The 17179-nt window shown below is 44.9% G+C and overlaps 1 protein-coding gene across 3 annotated transcripts in view; it reads left to right on the forward strand.

The window, feature by feature from the left end:
* The window catches only part of KIAA1958 (KIAA1958 ortholog), a 103696-nt gene that overhangs the window by 19875 nt on the left and 66642 nt on the right, over positions 1 to 17179 (forward strand). For all 3 annotated transcript variants that reach the window (XR_010607797.1, XM_065655706.1, XM_065655708.1), the window contains one exon: positions 15649 to 16916. Coding sequence is in view for 2 of the 3 variants with exons in the window: in XM_065655706.1 (XP_065511778.1) it covers positions 15761 to 16916 (1156 nt within the window). In the remaining variant the exon portion in view is untranslated. The remainder of the gene's footprint in view (positions 1 to 15648; positions 16917 to 17179) is intronic.

The raw sequence follows: 17179 nt of genomic DNA on the forward strand, positions 1-17179 counted from the left end.
GTGCTCCAGGTGAGGCCGCCCCAGTGCAGAGCAGAGCGGGACAATCCCCTCCCTGCCCGGCTGGCCATGCGCTGCTGGGTGCACCCAGGACACCGGTCCCTCTTGGCTGCCAGGGACACTGTTGACTCATGTTCAACTTGCCACCGACCAGAACCCCCAGGTCCCTCCCCGCAGAGCTGCTCTCCAGCATCTCATTCCCCAGTCTGTATGTATGGCCAGGGTTGCTGTGTCTCAGGTGCAAAATCCGGCACTTGTCCTTGTTGAACTCCATGTGGCTGGTGATTGCCCAGTTCTCCAATTTGTCCAGATCCCTCTGCAGGGCCTCTGCCCTCGAAAGTGTCAGCAGCTCCTCCCAGTTTTGTCGTGCCAGCGAACCTACTTAGTATTCCTTCAAGTCCCATGTTCAAGTAATTTCTGAAGACATTGAAGAGTGCCAGCCCTAAGATGGATCCCTGCAGAGCCCCGCTAGTGACTGGTCGCCAGCCTGATGTAACCCCATTTACTAGGACCCTTTGAGCCCGGCCCATCAGCCAATTGCTCACCCACTGCATGGTGTGTTTACCCAGCTGTGTGCTGGACATCTTGTCCAGGAGGATACTGCGAGAGACAGTATCAAAGGCTTTGCTGAAATCCAAAAAGATCACATTGACAGGCTTCCCTTGGTCAACTAAGTGAGGAACCTTGTCGTAGAAAGAAATGAAGTTGGTCAAGCAGGACTTTCCCCTCATGAACTGGAGCACCAATGACTGCGTTGTCGTTCAGATGTTTTTCAATAACTCCCAGAACAATCTTCTCTGTAATTTTGCTAGGCACAAAAGTGAGACCAACAGGTCTGTAGTTGCCAGGGTCACCCCTGTTGCCCTTCTTGTAGACTGGGACAATGTTTGCCAGCTTCCAATCATCTCAGACCTCTCCAGATTCCCAAGAGCTCTGAAAAATCACGGAGAGAGGTCTCGCTATGACCTCAGCCAGTTCTTTATGCACCCTTGGATGAATCCTATCAGGCCCCATCAACTTGTAGGGATCTAGATGGAGTAGCAAATCTCACACAACTTTAGGATTGATTGGGAGTTTATCATTCTCACAGCCATGGTTCTCTAGCCCGGGGCTCTGGGTATCCCAGAGCCCATCTTTGGTCTCGAAGACCTAGGAGAAAAAAGCATTAAGCATCTTTGCTTTGTCTATGTCCCTGTTTATCATGTGACCATGCTTATCAAATAATTGGCCAGTGTTACTTCTGGCTTGCCTTTTGCCATTAACATATTTTAAAAGCCCTTTTTATTGTCCTTCACAGTACTGGCCAGCTTCAACTCTAATTGAGCTTTGATTGCACGAATTTCCTCCCTGCAGAGGCGAGCAGCATCTCTGTAGTCCTCCCATGTTGCCTGACCTTGTTTCCACTGACCATGTAATTTCTTTTTTCACTGTAGTTCAACAAGAAGATCCCTGCTCAGCCAAGCCAACTTTTTGTCTGGCCTGCTTGACTTTCAACATTTTGGAATTGCCTGCTCCTGTGCTTTTAGGAGTTGGTACTTAAAAAGTGACCAGCACTGATGGACCCCAGCACCTTCAAAAGCCTTTTCCCAGGGAACCTTACTAAGCAGTTCTCTGAGCAACCTGAAGTCCGCTCTCCTCATATCCAGAGTTGCACTGAGGTGAGTTGGACTCGCCTTGATAGTAAATAATCAGCAACTCTTACTGGAGCAGCTCTTTGTGAGAGGAGATGAAGCTGTCCAAGCACAGTGCCAAAGCAGTCCTTTTGGAAAAATGTCAGCAGAAATTCAATAAAGCTGGTCAGGGCAGCTCAAGACACCTGCTGTAGTAATGTCAGCATGTTATTTTTTACCTTTTTGCCTTTTTGTTTGGTTTCTAATTTATAAATAAGAGACTATGTCATTCCTCAGTGTAATTCCAAAGTAGCCCTTCTGGGTCCTGATTTATTCCTCCAAACAAGAAATGTCCAGATATCTGCTGAATCTGCATGTGAACCTGACTGGCTTCAAATGCAAATACACTCCATGGCACAGTGGGGCGAGTGGGTATCTCATGTGTGCATGTCCTTGCTGAAAATGCTTACAAAATTTAGATTAGTAATTATACTTGCTAGAAAGCTCTGCGTTACCTAGACTGTGATCTTCAGTTATTCTTGGCATGTTTTCCAGTGTTTATAATTAATTACTAACAAGTTATTAATACCTGGAAAGAGTTAGAAGAAATGAGATATTGATATCAATGTCCCTGGTATGACTACAGGTTATGACACTTCAGCTCATATTTATGGGATAAAGGTTTCTTCTTTTTTTTTTTTTTTTTTCCCGAATGAGCAGTGGCTGTGTATTTTCTACTAACTCTATACGAAGGCTGGAATAAATGCAAGCACAAGAAAGAATTAGTTGGAAACCTTGTCAAGTTGATATAGTAAAATATCTTCTGGTTTCTTTGAAACCTACTGTGTCTTAAGAAATATTTTGGTTTATTGTCTATCTTTTAATTGGCAAGAGAAGAGAAAGTCTGGAGTACCACAGATGGAAGGATTTATGTTTTCTAAGGTTTTTTTCTGTTATCTTTGGAGAGACTAAGAAGTTTATCTGGATGCATTTCTTGAAGGAGGTTAGTGTTGCGCTTTTGAGGTGTGTACCTTAACATAAATTACTATCTTGCTTGTAATGACTTTTATTCAGCTGTTCTTACCAGCGTGCACTTTGTCTAGGGCCATTTCTGACTCTAATCCTGGAATGAACCAGTATGAGCAGAAATGGGTAATTTTAGAAGGGATTTCCTCATCTGATTTGGTGTAATAGATCCAGCACTAATAAAGCACAGCAAGAACAGACTTTAATGAAGAATGCAATGCAACAATGTAACAATATATGCAACAACATATTACTGCTTGCATGATAATACTCTTATTTTTCTTTTCCTTGCCAAACTTTCAGCAATGTAAGTAGCATGTTCTTCTGAACTCCAGTTGTCCAAAGGCTACATTTCTGTCTCTGAAACTCCAAGAGGAAATCAGTGAGAGCTCTTGAGACTCTTGGGAGTTCTCCATGGTAGATACAGCTCTTCTTCCAAAGTCTTCTTTTGTGTGCTAGGCACCAGTGCCTCTATATATAAAAAGCAAATATTCTGGACATTCTCTCTGTTTCCTAATCACCCACCATCCCTAAATCTCCATGTTGTACATGCCAGATCCTGCACTGATGTTAATAAGGACTGTGCTTGCTTGAGAACACAAATTTAGCTCTTTTGGCCAAAGGTTTGGAACGTGCCAGTCTGTAACTATGACAGGTTTTTACACACTCAGGATCAGATTTTATGGATGCTTACATGCCTACAGAGACCTCTGAGGATCCCACCCTGTGCTCGTACATCCTTTTGGTTACATAAATGCTTCTAGGAACTGGGGCCTGGGTTGACTGAGCCAGCCAAAGTCAAAGGTACCTTTACCAGGTACATATGTTTAAGTGTTTGTAGCTCCAGTCTCACTGAACTTGGACCTGCAGGAGTTCGAAAGACGGTGCAAAACAGTCCCTGACGTCTCCACGTTGCCCTGTGGCCTGCTCCCTGCTTTCTCCATCAAGAGCAACAGCAGGTCAGGCTGCTTGTCCTGTGGGGTTGCCACCAGCTCCTCACCTGTATGTAGGGACAGCATTACGAGGCTTCCTCAGGGAACCTATCTTGGTAATCTTAAAATGTCATCTGTTTTAAACCATGGCTTAAGTTTTTAGGATAATCTGAATTGGTAAATTCTAGTATGTTATAGGCGCACAGCTAGAAATGTTTCCAGGGATAACATAAAAATTGGCGCATATTTGGGTGGAGCATTTCTAATTTTGTTATCCACCGGCTGTTGACTACAGGATGTTACCCAGTATTTCTGACTGGCTTACATTTGAATGCAAATCCTTGCTTTTGCTGGCTTACCTCAAGGGCAGCTTTCATATTACTGTTTTTTCTATATCACATCGAAGTCTTTTCTAGGAACCTTATTGGGGACTCAGCTGCATATGATCTGTTATGCACAGTTGGATACAAGCCTGTTCATGGAACAATCTGTTGTGTTTATGTTTCTTTTATTTTTTTCAAGTCTGTTCTTTTTTGCAACTCTTCTCCAACATTTTTTTGTTTGGTTGGTTTGGGGTTTTATTTTATTTTATTTAAAAACAAAACTGCATGGCAGGACCTCAGCCTCGTACCAGTAGTTTAATGATAAGGATAAGTGACTCTAAAGACAGTTCCAGAGTGTTTTTCTTGCTGAGAATTAAGTCCTTGGAAAATCATTTAACATCCAAAACCATCTCTGTTTAAAAAAAAAAGGAAACCTAAACCCTGAAATTCTAGTATGGGGTTTCATACTCACACAGAAATGCTGAGATCTAATTTTCTACAGAAAATGACCCCTCTGTTTTGTGTAGATGGTTAATAATGTGGTTTCACTGGCACTATTTAGCCAAACAATGCATGTTTTCAATATTGCCATAGGTACACTATTCCAATTTCCCTTAGTTTAGAAAACCCCTGAAGTGAGAAAAATCCTACCAAAAAAGCCAATATAGGCCAAATCTGGCATGGTAAAGTCTTTCATCGACCGAAGCTGTTTGCATTTGGTTGTGAGGAATAGCATGGTGTAGTTATATTGTCTGGGCTGGAACTGAAGGCATTGTTTTTCCACTAAGAATGTGGGAGAGTTTGGTCCTCACAATTTGTGTGCAAGTCAACAATAACATTCCTGTTTTCCTTGTAGTAAATTATGTGCAGACTTTCTCTTAATACAGTTTCTAGGAAAATGAAAGACCGGATAAAAACAACTTGCCCGCAGGCTGTGTGTGCTTCATTCTTCTCATTATAATTCTAAAATTAGAGAGGGTACACACACTTCATTGTAAACACATGAAATTATATATTTTAAAGACTTTCCAAATGTGTGGTGCGATTTCTCCATTAGAGAATGATTGTGAACCACAAGCTGAGTCAAATGTTGGTGTCTTTGATATAGTGGGGTTTTGTATTCAGGTCATCCTGAGAAATGGTGTGAGGAAAGATGCAATTTGGGAACAAATTTTAATAAACAACACAAAATAACCAAGCCAGCATGCATAAGACCCCTGGTAGCTAAGTAAAAGCTAGGCTTTTTTTATCAAACACTCAACACTTTAAAATCTTGATGTACTTTTCAGAAATTATTTACTAGAAAATGTATTCTTTCTTTAAAAATGTCCCTTGCTGAATTCAGAGCTAGTATAATATGATGGCTGAGGTTGAGATAAGGCCACAGTAAATCTCCCTGCCACATTTTGTTAATCGTAATGGACAGGCATCTTCTCAAGTACACCTCTGAGCTGTCCTGTTTGTTGTGTGGTATAGCAGCATACATTGGTGCCACCACCATATTTGCCCTGACATTGCTGCCAACAGTCCTGCTGACGGACAAACTCATGTAGGTGCTGTGAATATTGGGTCTTTACCCTGGCACTATTTCAGAAGAGCTGTTAAATTATTTGGATGTTGGCTGGATGCAGAGATCCTGGTCACAGGCATTTCTGCCTCAACCCCAGAGCAGCTTTTATCCGAGAGGCTCCACATCAAGTACTAGAGGTACCTGAGAGTCTCTGCTTGGTTATTGTAAGACCCAGCTCTTGCAGAAACAAATAGGGACAGGTGTTTGCTCTGGAAAGCCACGTTGCTGTTGTCACCCCTCATAGCTTGCTCTGAGGATGCTAGCTCCTGTATGAAGCATAGATTGCAGTCATTTAAAGTGGAGATAAGAGTTTCTAGCACTTACAAGAGATGCTGGATTGACAGAAATAGAACAAGAGTTCTTATTGTTGTTTCCCAGAGACTTGACCCCTTACCATGCTTCAGCTCTGCTCTGAGGGCTACAGGGGCAGCTTTGGGCTCTGATGAACAGCTGGAAATTCCTGGAGAAAATCTGAGCCTGGAACAGAAACAAAGCAGGTCCAAAAAGGCTGTTTTCCACAGCTGTAACACACCTCTGTAACTGTGTTTGAGCACAGTTTATATATTTACACATGACTTGAAAAGCTCTGGAAGGAGCTTTAGAGGAAAACCCATGAGCAAGCAGTGCTGTAGTGTGTGGGGCTGCTCACTCATGCTGAGTTCCCAGCAAATGTTGTTGGAGCCAGAGCATGGTAAATCCGTTGTCCTGCTGGTTTGTTTGTTTTAATTGGCTGGGGGTTTTTTAAAATTAAATTTTGGTAGACAAAATGTGAACTCAAAGCAAGAGAATCTGGCTTACTAGAGGGATCACATAACTGATGACTTGGCTAAAGAATGCCATTTATCAAAGATAACGATACAAGAATTATATGAGCATAGAGGTACATTCGAATCAGTTCTGGCTGCCCAAACAACAGAGATCAAAATTCACCCATCCAGGGAAGTGGCTGCAATGACATTATTCCTTGAGCAGGTTACAAACTTGTAAAATAGATGTTTAGGCCTGGTTCAATGACTACTGAGGCCAAGGGAGTCTTCACCTTGGTGGGTATTAGATAAAGCTCTCCTAAGCAAATCTGATGGCGGGTAGTTTGGCTGTGTCACAACAGTGATTTCTTTCTGCGCCGTGGTGGTCCTACCTGTATTCAAGGAATGAGCAACAGTGCAGTGATAAAAATGTCAGAGCCGGAAATCTTCATTTTGACTTTGCTGTAGAAAGACATTTTATGAAAAGGACGAATGGGGTTTGAAGGTGTGGAAAAGTTGATCGTGAGACCCATTACAACCTCAAAGGAAGAGAGAGGCAAATGCAAACCAGTGGTAGTTGCACAGCTTTCCATGGGCTTATAGCCAGGATGGATTTTGCCCTGATCTTCATTCTTGCTGCATCTTCCCTGCTGTTGCTGGTGGAGAAAGCCATGAGTGCAGCTGAAAATGTTTGTTCTCCACATGCTTTTACTCTAGAGGACTTTTTGCCATTGTAGCAACAAATGCTAGAGTGAGCAATTGTCGTTTCTTGTGGCATGGTGGAGCATTTATGTTTTTAAAAGCAGGATTTGAGCTGGTCCAGCTGGTATATTTTTATTTTGAAAGTTATATGTTATATAGAGGCATTCCGAACATATGTCTTTGGTCATTTTTGGCCACTGCAGCAGACAGCATTCTGAAATGTAAACGTAAATTTGATAGTAGGTCAAAGAGGGGCAAGACAGGGCTAAATTACTTCTAGCTGAAGGAGGAGTCTGATGCTTTAGCAGTTCAGTAAAGCAGGGCTCTGTTTGTGTGTTCAGTTCAAGGCCAGTTAAAACCAATTGTGTTTTCCCTCCATCAAAACTCTGCCATTTTTAAAAGTGCATCGAAAATTGTTACATGGAAGCAACCTTCTGAAAACTGGTTGATGACATGATGAAGACTTGAAAGTAATTTCTACTACTTTTCTCTCTCCAGCCTTGGAATTTAAGGTATAGCCAGAAATAAATCCACATATGTGCACTGAGCACACAGTTGTGTTCATTCAGTGGAACATATATATGCAAAAAAAAAACCAAACCAAAACCCCCAAAAACCAAACTCACAAAGCAAAATGAAACAAAAACCAACAAGCCCCAAACAGTTTTGAAAGGGAGGGCTTATTCGTTAAATTCTGACGTGGAGATCCAACTTTAACCAGAGTGCTGAGGCAGAGATAGTGACTGCATGGAGGTGAGACAGGCAAGCTGGGTTTCCCCCGTGATGCAGGCAGCTACAAATGCTGCCTGGCATTGCATGTTGTTGAGGTGAAACACCAAATCTGAATGCAGTTCACTGAGCAAATGCAGACGGGGAAATTATTTCCGTGTTAGGTCCCTGCAGTTCCTCTTAGCCTCTGCCACTAACTTGGGGGCACACAATGGTCGTCAGATAGTTCATCTAACAGTCTGTAAATCCACAGAACTGCTAGTGCTAAAATTTGCTTTCATTTGGCAGCCTGAAGAAGCATAGTTTGCAAGCCAGAGTATAGGGTCCCTCTTGTCCCTCGGGTCTTTTGCTGCAGACTACAGTGAGAAGTGCACATGTTAAGAAAACAAGTTATGTTTCATTGAGGCTTTGAGAGAAAGTTTCAGGCATGCACTTGCTAAATACTGAACAAAACAAGCAGGATTTATTTGTCTTCCATGTTTACACTATTTGAGCATTATAACTATGTTTACACTCCTCAGTGCTTTCAAAACCTTAAAATCTTTTCTGGGTTCGGCAATACCCTGCTTAGTTGTAAGCAGTGTGGAGCGTTAATATTTAACAGGATTACATTACTGCTGCTGGGAAGAGCATGGCAGAACATGTCCTTTATAGGATATGAGACGCAAAGTAAAAAAAAATGAAGCATAGCACTGCCAAGTGTTTTGACTTCTCTGGACCTGGAGGTGCTCATCGACTTTGCAGATACTTTCATGAACTGTAGAAAGCTCACTTTCCTTTCTCACATGTTCCTTGGAAAGAAGATCCTTCCTCAGAAAGAAGCAGCAGTCCCATGCATTTCTGTACCCTTCTCTGATGATTCTACTTACTACAAATGAAAACAACCAAGTCAGGCCTATATTGCTGAGGACTGAAGCTCAGGACTGGGAAGTACCAGCACAGGAGTGTCTTGGTAGGAGATTCTTGGTAAGGAATTAACATGTCTGAGTGATTATCAAGAGAGACACAGTGCGCTGGAGGGAATGGGGTGAGGAACAAGTCAGTCTAAGGAAGCTTAAATTGAGATGTTGGCATCTGGATGAGAAGAGAGGTTCTTAGGCACTGAGATACTGCTCAGATCGCTCAGATCTGCTGCACCACCTGTTCTGCTCCCTTTTCACCTGCTTCTCCTTTTGGTGCTCTTTTGGTCCCTCTATGGTCCTTCAGCCATACTGTGCAGAGCGAGGCTCACGTAGCTCCTGTTTAGTGGGCACTTAGGAAAAATACAAAAATAGAAGCAGTGGTGTTTGTAGCATTACGTTTGGATTAAGGATGGATCCCTCAGACTGTTCCTCAGCCCATTCTGCTGTCAATGGATGAATCGTTTCATTTTGTGAATGAGGCAGGCTCTTGGGAGGCTCACAGTCCTGCGGTAGTCTTCCATGTAAAAAGGCAAGGAAACCCCCGAATGCTGCGTCCCAGCCAAAACCTTTTATTTCTCAGCCAACTGAAGGAGTTTCACCAGCAAACAGGTTTTGCTGCTTTCCTCAGGCTTGCTGTGATGACAGCTGCCGCTGAAGGCATGCCACACTTGGCAAGGGGAGCATCTTCCCTGAAGACAAACCATCAGCTGAGGAGGAGCTGAGGTCTCATGCAGCAAATGTGACAGACAGCTGTGAGGTTTTTCTGAATGGAGAACAGCACTTGCTTGCTTTTGGTTATTTTTCCTTCTATTTCCCCCTGCACTCCCATCGGGAAGGCATTCTTGCTGCTGCTCATTGGTGATAGGAATTATGATTGTTATTCATTGTGGGTAAAACCCTGGCCTGCTTACTCAATAGCAGAGCTCCTACTGACTTTAGAAAGGCCAAAATATAAGCACAGAAGCTCTAAGACACACAAAAGGGAAGGCACTTGCTACACATAAATGATTGAATCGATATAAAATTTAGGAAGAGCCTAGAATTGTGGAGGTGGAAAATTAATTCATGGTGCTCTCATTCTGTTAGCTCACAATTGTGTTTCCTTACTTGTAAGTGTGCAAACAAAGATGAATGAAGAAGTGAAGAATGTGAAGAAGTGAAGAAGTGAAGAATGAAGAAGTGCTTCCCCCTCAGGTGGTGGTAGAGTAACAAACCAGTAAGTTCGGCCATGGCACAGAGGCTGAAAACAAAGAGGATTTAAAACACTCTGAGCTTCTTTTGCTGTTATGAGAAAACAGAGCCCAACACACATGGGTTGGGAACCTCTGAATGTAGAAGCTGATACAACACTGTTTAATAACACTTAAAAGTCAGGCTTCAGCTGCTGTAAGAGTTGTTTGAAATCCATGCTATGTAAAATGAGTAAATGCAGGGTTTTTTACACTTGTCTCTTACTGTTTTAGGATTCGAGTTTTAGAGTTTTTATACAGCTGTGAGACTAGAAACACTACTTTTTATTATTAACAACAGTAAGTTTTGCATCGTAGTCTTACGTAAATATCTTGGGCTGTTAGAAGCCCAGTAGTATCAACCTTGGGATCATGTCCCAATAGTTGGTTAGTGTAGCCATGTCTGTACGGTTCCCTTGAATAAAAATCAGCGTGTTAGTTCCTGAAGTGCTAATAATCAGTAGTAGTAACAGAATTTCAAACATACATTTCTGTGGTGCAAGTTAGTCTGTGTTGTGTTGTCCAGCGTTACCCTGGGAAGGACGTCCATTACTAACTGCCTGTGAGTCTGTGAGAGGACAGAATCCCAACAAGGTTTCTTGCCTTCTTTCCAACAAAATGCAGATGTCGCCTTCCCTGGGCTGTAGGTCCACCAAACAGATGTTCCAGTGTACAGATGCTGCTGGGGGACATGTGCTTCCCACTGCACACCGCTATTCCATCCTGTTTTTTGCATTCACCTCCTTCACTGCATCTTCATCTCTGCTGTCTCCTTTCTGGGAGAGCCACGTCACAGATCTCCCCGTTTGTCCTGAGGAACCTCCCACGAGGTCCTAACTGAAACTCCACTGCAACACCCTCATCCACAAGGAAAGGTGGAGAGGTAGATGAGATCACCAGGTCTTCCCTCCCCACTGTTGTTCGTTCATTCTTTGCATGGAATAAAGGAAAGGGTTCGTGGTAGCCACAGCTACCAGCCGCTGTTGCTCCTGGGACTTGCCTGGTATCAGTGCTTTTTCTCTGTTGCTGCTGCCCTGTGTAAAATCAGGAAGAATTTTGCCTGTGTGAAACTTGCTAAGCCAAGTTGCATCCTAGAACATGAAGAGATACTCATTACGCTATAGACACTTTACAGTATAGATATTTTTACAGATAGATACTCATTACAGGTTGCTACTTTTTATTTCCCTTTGGTCACCATGTAGGTCTCCTATGGCAAACCCCTTGTTCTGAACATAGAAAATATTCCCTTTCACAAATCAAATGATGTTCCAGTTACTGCATTAATGGATCCTAAGGAATGGGTTTGCAACAATAACGCTTTCTCGTACAGCATTTCCTTGCACATTAGTCACTACAGCAACATGTTGTAAATGAGGTCCATAAAAGCTAAACAAGCCATACAATCAGATTCTTAATTTAGGGTTCACATAGCTGCAGTGAATTTCTAGCACCTAGACATGCTTCACTCTGAATTAGATATTGCTAGGCTCTGAACTGCAGAAAAGTGCTGTGGAAGGTTAAGGCTTTGCCACCCATAAGGCAGCTAAAATACCAGTGTTATTCACACTGAAGCTGTAGCGTGTTTTTGCCAGCTACTGTATGATTCCAGAGTATACAGGTTAGCAGGTTATTAAGCATGAGTCATCTTATTGAATCTTACCAGTCTGAATGAAGGACTTCTATAATCTTTAAAATATGATTTAGTAAGCAAGAGCAGACTTTCAGCCAGCAGCATGCTGTCTGACTGAGCAGGCAAGGTCCGTCTTCAGGAAACCAGGTAGATAATGATGGATTTGCTGTGCTTTCCTCAGGGTGAGTCCCTCCCTGCCAAAGTTCCATTGTCAGCTTCTGCTGCAGTAGGTGAACCGAAGACACATTCCTTCTGAATAACCAATATCTTGGATTTTCAGCCCTGCTCAAACAATGTAACCATAGCAGTTGACCTGATCCCATTTCCCTGTGGGGAAAATGGTTCTTCAGCCAAACTGGGCTTGCTGTCTTCCCAAGATACATCCCTGGTCGTGCAGCAACTGGGAAGTTTCACGCTTTCCCATGGATTTGCACTAATGTAGCTTCTGACTATAGCCATGACTATAGCTCTTCCTCCTTTGCCCTATTCACCTTCCAGATTGTCCTCTCTGTCTTGTGTGAGTGTGGTGTTACTCCTTCCATCTTTTAGTGTTTCTTCTGTGACAAGGTGCTTTGTAAGTCCATATCTTTGAATACACCAGTCAACAGAAATGTGGATGCCCTGGGAGTTTTGACCCCTGTCAAGATTGGCAGTGTATCTTTTAAAAGGTTTAAAACAAATAACCAAATATAACAAACAACTTTTAGATGTTTAAAAGCTATTTCTTTGAGAAGGGGAGCCTTCTCCAGTGCCTAAAAAGCCTGCAGAGGGATGTCCTACTGCATTTATAATACTGCACAGAGGCATTAGTCATGCAAGGAGCCTTGTGCTGTGAGATCTGTAACATTGCTGGGGTTTCTCATAGGCAACAATAGAAGCTGAAATTTATTGCAGCAGTTGTTCTCTGTGCATGTACTCTGGCTTGAGCTATCTGAAAACCAAGCTTGAATCTTACACCGTTTTTAGTCTGTTTCCTAATGATGTGCTTCCTCCTGTTCATCCATTGTCCAGGACTTCCTTCCATGTCATGCTTGATTTCAAAGATGTTGAAAAAATATCTAGTTTGCAAAATATCTAGAAAATATCTAGAAATTCCCATGCTGGCTCCATTCTTGACCCCAATAGTGAGGCACAGTGCCTGGGTATGTTGGAAAGACCCATGGCAAGCCTCACAGAGGGAATCGTAGGCAGTACTTGCCCATTCTGTTTCCAGTTTTCCTAGTGAATGCAGGTGCATGGGCAGGCTGCAAAACCATTGAAGCACAGAGTCTTCACCTCCCTTGGCACAGGGCGAACATGGTTATCTGCAGCTAGCTGGCAAGTGACCTTGAAGAGCAAGTGAGTAGGCAGGTAGTAATTTGTGGGGTTTTTAGCGAAAGCATTCTCCAGGGACAGTTAGCCACCATGTAGCTCTCTTTTCAAGCCATGATGCAGCTCATTCTGCATCTAAAATTGCTTGTGAAGAAGAGGACAGGGAGCAAAATGAGGTGTAAAATTGACATGAATGCTGCATGTCGGTTGGGGGGAAAAAAAATAAAGGGCTTTTCTGCCTATAAGAAAATAAAAGTGAGATGAGAAAAACAGGAGCTCCAAGTCTTTCAGGTCATGTTCACACAGCACAGGAGGGAGAAGGTTTGGGAGAGCCTCCAAACAGACCTGCAGAAATGAGCAGAAGTTCCCAGTTTCTTTTAGCTGTCTGAGAAAGTCACTGGAGGTGATTTCTCTGTCATCAGGTGTAAACAAAGAGGGATGCTCAGACTTTGCTATCATCCGACAGTGCTGCTGTTTCTTTGGTATCCCTTGATTACCTTAATGAAAAAATGTTTAATATTTTAAATATGTTTAAATGTGTTTAAAATATATATTTACCAAATTGAAATTGTATTGAGATGTGATCCGTTGTTTGAAAAAGTGACCTCTAGTAAGTAACAGCTGGTGAGATAGGAAAACATGAGTGTCGTTAAAGGAATATAAATGTACATTTAATCTCTATTAATTTAGCTGAGCAGTAACCTCAAAACATTCTCAGCCCAGCCTGTGCCCAGCAACCACGAAATTTTGCGTTGTTTGAGCTCTATTGTTACCAATCTTCTCCAGCAACTCAAATAACCTTAATTTTAAAAAGTAAGACAATAGCGTAAAGAAATAGCGACTGTCCATTTTTGTATTAATAACAGCCCTGGGTAAGGGCTATGTGTTGGGGTCCATCTGTGAAGTGCTGACTTTCTTACAGACTTCTGGAGTCTGAGTTACCTGTGCTCGTTGAGGTCAGCTAGAGCTTTACAGTTGACTTTGATCTATTTCAGCCACGGTCATTGAGGATCTTCACAGCAGGAGGTAATAATTTCCCACCTCAGACACAGGCTACTGAGGGGTCCCCTATCCCAGTAGTGGGATCTGTGTCAAAACTGGTTTGTGCCATCTTTCTCAGTGTGATTATTGCTCTAGGATTGTACCGACAGTTGATTAACTATATATAATTTGGTTGTGGTTAAAAAAAAACCCAAAAAAACTAAAAAACAATTATTACTGCAGCAGTTAAGTAATAAAATGCCTGGATAACAGGAAAATGGGCATTGACCGCAGCTTAAATCTGGAAGTGTGCAGAGTACAGAACATTATAAGCAAAGTAAAAGTTAAAAAATAATTATTGAACAACATCCTAAACAAAAGATTTAGAGATGATATGAGAGGCCAGCAGACAAGCCAAGCATTCCCACTGCAACCATAATATTTGTCATAGACCCTGAGGGTCCGTAATAGCACTGCCCAGCCTGCCCTGGGGCCCGACCCAGCCCCTGCCCATGGCCCAGGAGCCGCATTCCAGCTCAGCCCGGGTCTGTCAGTGCCGTGCCGATGCCTGGGGCTGCCCTAGCTGCCCGGCCCTCAGCCGCAGCAGTGCCCTGACGTTCGGCAAGCGGTCACCAAGCCTCTCGCGCCATTAATTCCAGACATACCGCACAGCCGTGCCGAGGTACCATCGGAAGCTTACTTCTTAGATGGTTGAATTTTGATACCAGATACCTTGGTAAATACTCAGGGAAGAGAAGTTACCTGTAAAAACTTTCAGTAATTTTAGCTGAGTCATGTTATGATTCCTTGCTCTTCGGTGTTTACTGAAAGAACGGTTAATCTTTCAATTTACTTTTTCCTTCTTTTCCCCTCTATTCACTTAAAAAAAAATGAAGCATCACCTGCATCAGGTTTCATTGTCTTTTTTATAATGATAAAAGAAATGCAGAGCAGAGAAACAACTGCAAGATCTCCTAGAAAGTCCTAGTGCTGAAGGACTGAGAAGTTGAGGCCTTGCAGTCTTGTGCGGGATGAGACCTTGCCTGGAAAGTAGCTGTGCCATGTGGGCAGGAAGCAGTTTCTGGCAGGAAAAGATGAACATGCCATAGGTTTCGTATATTTATGTTTGACCTGAAATACGGTAGGATTTGTGGCCTTGGCCCCAGCGGTCCATGCCTTGTGCTGCAAATTTCTAAATAGTTCTGGTGAAAATGTCAAGTGCGTTTCTTGAACAGAATCATGATTTAGATCTGGGAAAACAGACAATATAAGACAGCAAAAGGTTAACTCTCAGACCTTAAGGAAAATTGCAACTTTAACTTTGTAGGTTCCTTAAGCTTCTCTTAAGCCTTTGGACAACTGGTGACTGTCAGAATAGCACAGCAAAGGATTAACTTGTTTGTTTTCTCCTTATATGGAAAACTAAAGTTTCTGACCACACCTCTCAAATTCAGCTGAAAAAGAAGATATTTGATACACTTGAGAAACGTGCATGAATGATATAAAATGTCAAAAAGTTTCGTCAGGTGCAGAGTGTCTGAGTTGGTGCTTGATTGCCACCCTGGTGTTTAAGATGAATTGTATGTTTTAAGATTGTATTTAATTTTCTAAGTATGAAGACACAAACACTGTCTTTTGGGCTGCATTTGCATTGTTGGAGATTTAAGCTTCAAATAATATTGCCACTGATATTGGCTTGTTTAAAAATCTGTTTTATCTAATTTTAGTTGTGTATTGCGGGGATATTTCTTTCCTTGGGTTTAAAGGCAGATGTTTTGCAGGCAGAATGAGGAACGAGGCTGCTTAAAAGCAGGCGCTGTTTTGAGAAATGTGTTTTGGAGCGCATGAGGTGAGAGTGAAGTGGGTTTATCTGAGCTTACAAATGTTTCGCTTGCCTGTGCAAACGTGGTCTTGCTTTTGGAGTGCTGAAGAGCGGGATTTTGCTCTGTGTTTGCAGGTGAGCGGCAAGCATGAGCCTGGCAACATGCGACCGTGAGTGCCAGGACCCTGTGATCTGAACCGCGTCTTCAGCCGACTTCCCCGTGGCGAGGCTCTGTTGATCCTGTACCATGGAGGACTGTCTTCATACCTCCTCGGAAAACCTCTCCAAGCTGGTGAGCTGGGCCCACAGCCACGGGACCATCTGCAGCCTCATCCCCAACCTCAAGCACCTGCTCTCCGAGGGGGCCCATGGCAACCTGACGGCAATGTGGGGCTGCAGCGCCGGCCATGCCTACCACTGGCCCCTGGCCGCCACGTGCCGGGCCGGCTCCCAGGAGCGCGTCTGCTTCCAGGACAGCCGCAGCTTCAACTCGGACAGCCCCAGCATGCTGGGGGTGCCCTCGGAGGCGCAGGCCAGCCCCCTGCAGCGCTACCCAGGCCAGCCGGGGAAGGCCAAGCTGGACTGCACCCGCACCCGCGACTCCTGCGACTTCTCCTACTGCAGCGAGCCCTCGGAGCTGGGCGAGCCCGTGGAGGAGTACGAGGACGAGGCCACCCTGTTCGACATGGTCTGCGAGTCTTCTGTCACCGACGAGGACAGCGACTTCGAGCCGCACCCCCACCGGGCCCCCGCCGGCCCCCGCAAGCGGCCGGCTGCCAGCCTGCCCACCGCCGCCCAGGCACAGCCTGCTGACGAGGGCGGCGGCGAGGTGCTCCTCAAGAAGATCAAGCAGGAGCTCCCCGAGGACTACTACATAGTGGCCAACGCCGAGCTGACCGCTGGTGCTGACGGGCCGGCTCTGGCCCTGACGCAGATGTCCAAGCCCAAGCCGCAGGCCCAGGCCGGGCCCTCCTGCCTGGGCGCCACCCGGGCGCTGCCTCAGCCGGCCGCTGGCCCCGACCCCGACCCCCAGCGCCTCTCCGCCTCGCCCCCCAGCCTGCCCCGGCTGGCCACGCAGAGGCTGCCCCGCGGCCCCCTGGCCTCCCCAGCACGGGGGGCAGGCAGCGGCCCCGTGGCCGCCCTACAGGTGCCAGCCACCAGCTCCAACGCCACCACCACCGCCGGGAAACCCATCAGCATCCCCTTGTCAGCCCTGCAGCTGCCTGGGCAAGAGGAGCTGCCGGCCGCTGAGGAGAGTGTCCCGCCCGCCCCGCAACTAGCCCCGGGCGGCGAGGCAGCCAGCTCGCCTTCGGTGAGCGCCGAGCCGGAGGTCAGCTCCAGCCAGCAGCAGCCCCACGCCATCCCCACCGCCACCCCTGAGGCGGCGGCGCAGTCGATGCCAGGTAGGACGCAGGGCAGGAGTCGAGGGGCGGCAGCGTTTTGGCGGTGGCCCCCGCAGGCACGTCTCGGTGAAAGGGTGGCCAGGGAGGGGGTGCTGCATTGCATGAGGGTGCCCTAGTCACAGAATCACAGAATGGTTTGGGTTGGAAGGGACCTCTGGAGATCATCTAGTCCAACCCACCTGCTAAAGCAGGTTCACCAGAGCAGATCACACAGGAAGGTGTCCAGGTTGGTTTTGAATGTCTCCAGAGAAGGAGACTCCACA

Source organism: Caloenas nicobarica, chromosome Z (genome assembly GCF_036013445.1).
Source record: "Caloenas nicobarica isolate bCalNic1 chromosome Z, bCalNic1.hap1, whole genome shotgun sequence".
Classification (NCBI taxonomy): Eukaryota; Metazoa; Chordata; class Aves; order Columbiformes; family Columbidae; genus Caloenas; species Caloenas nicobarica.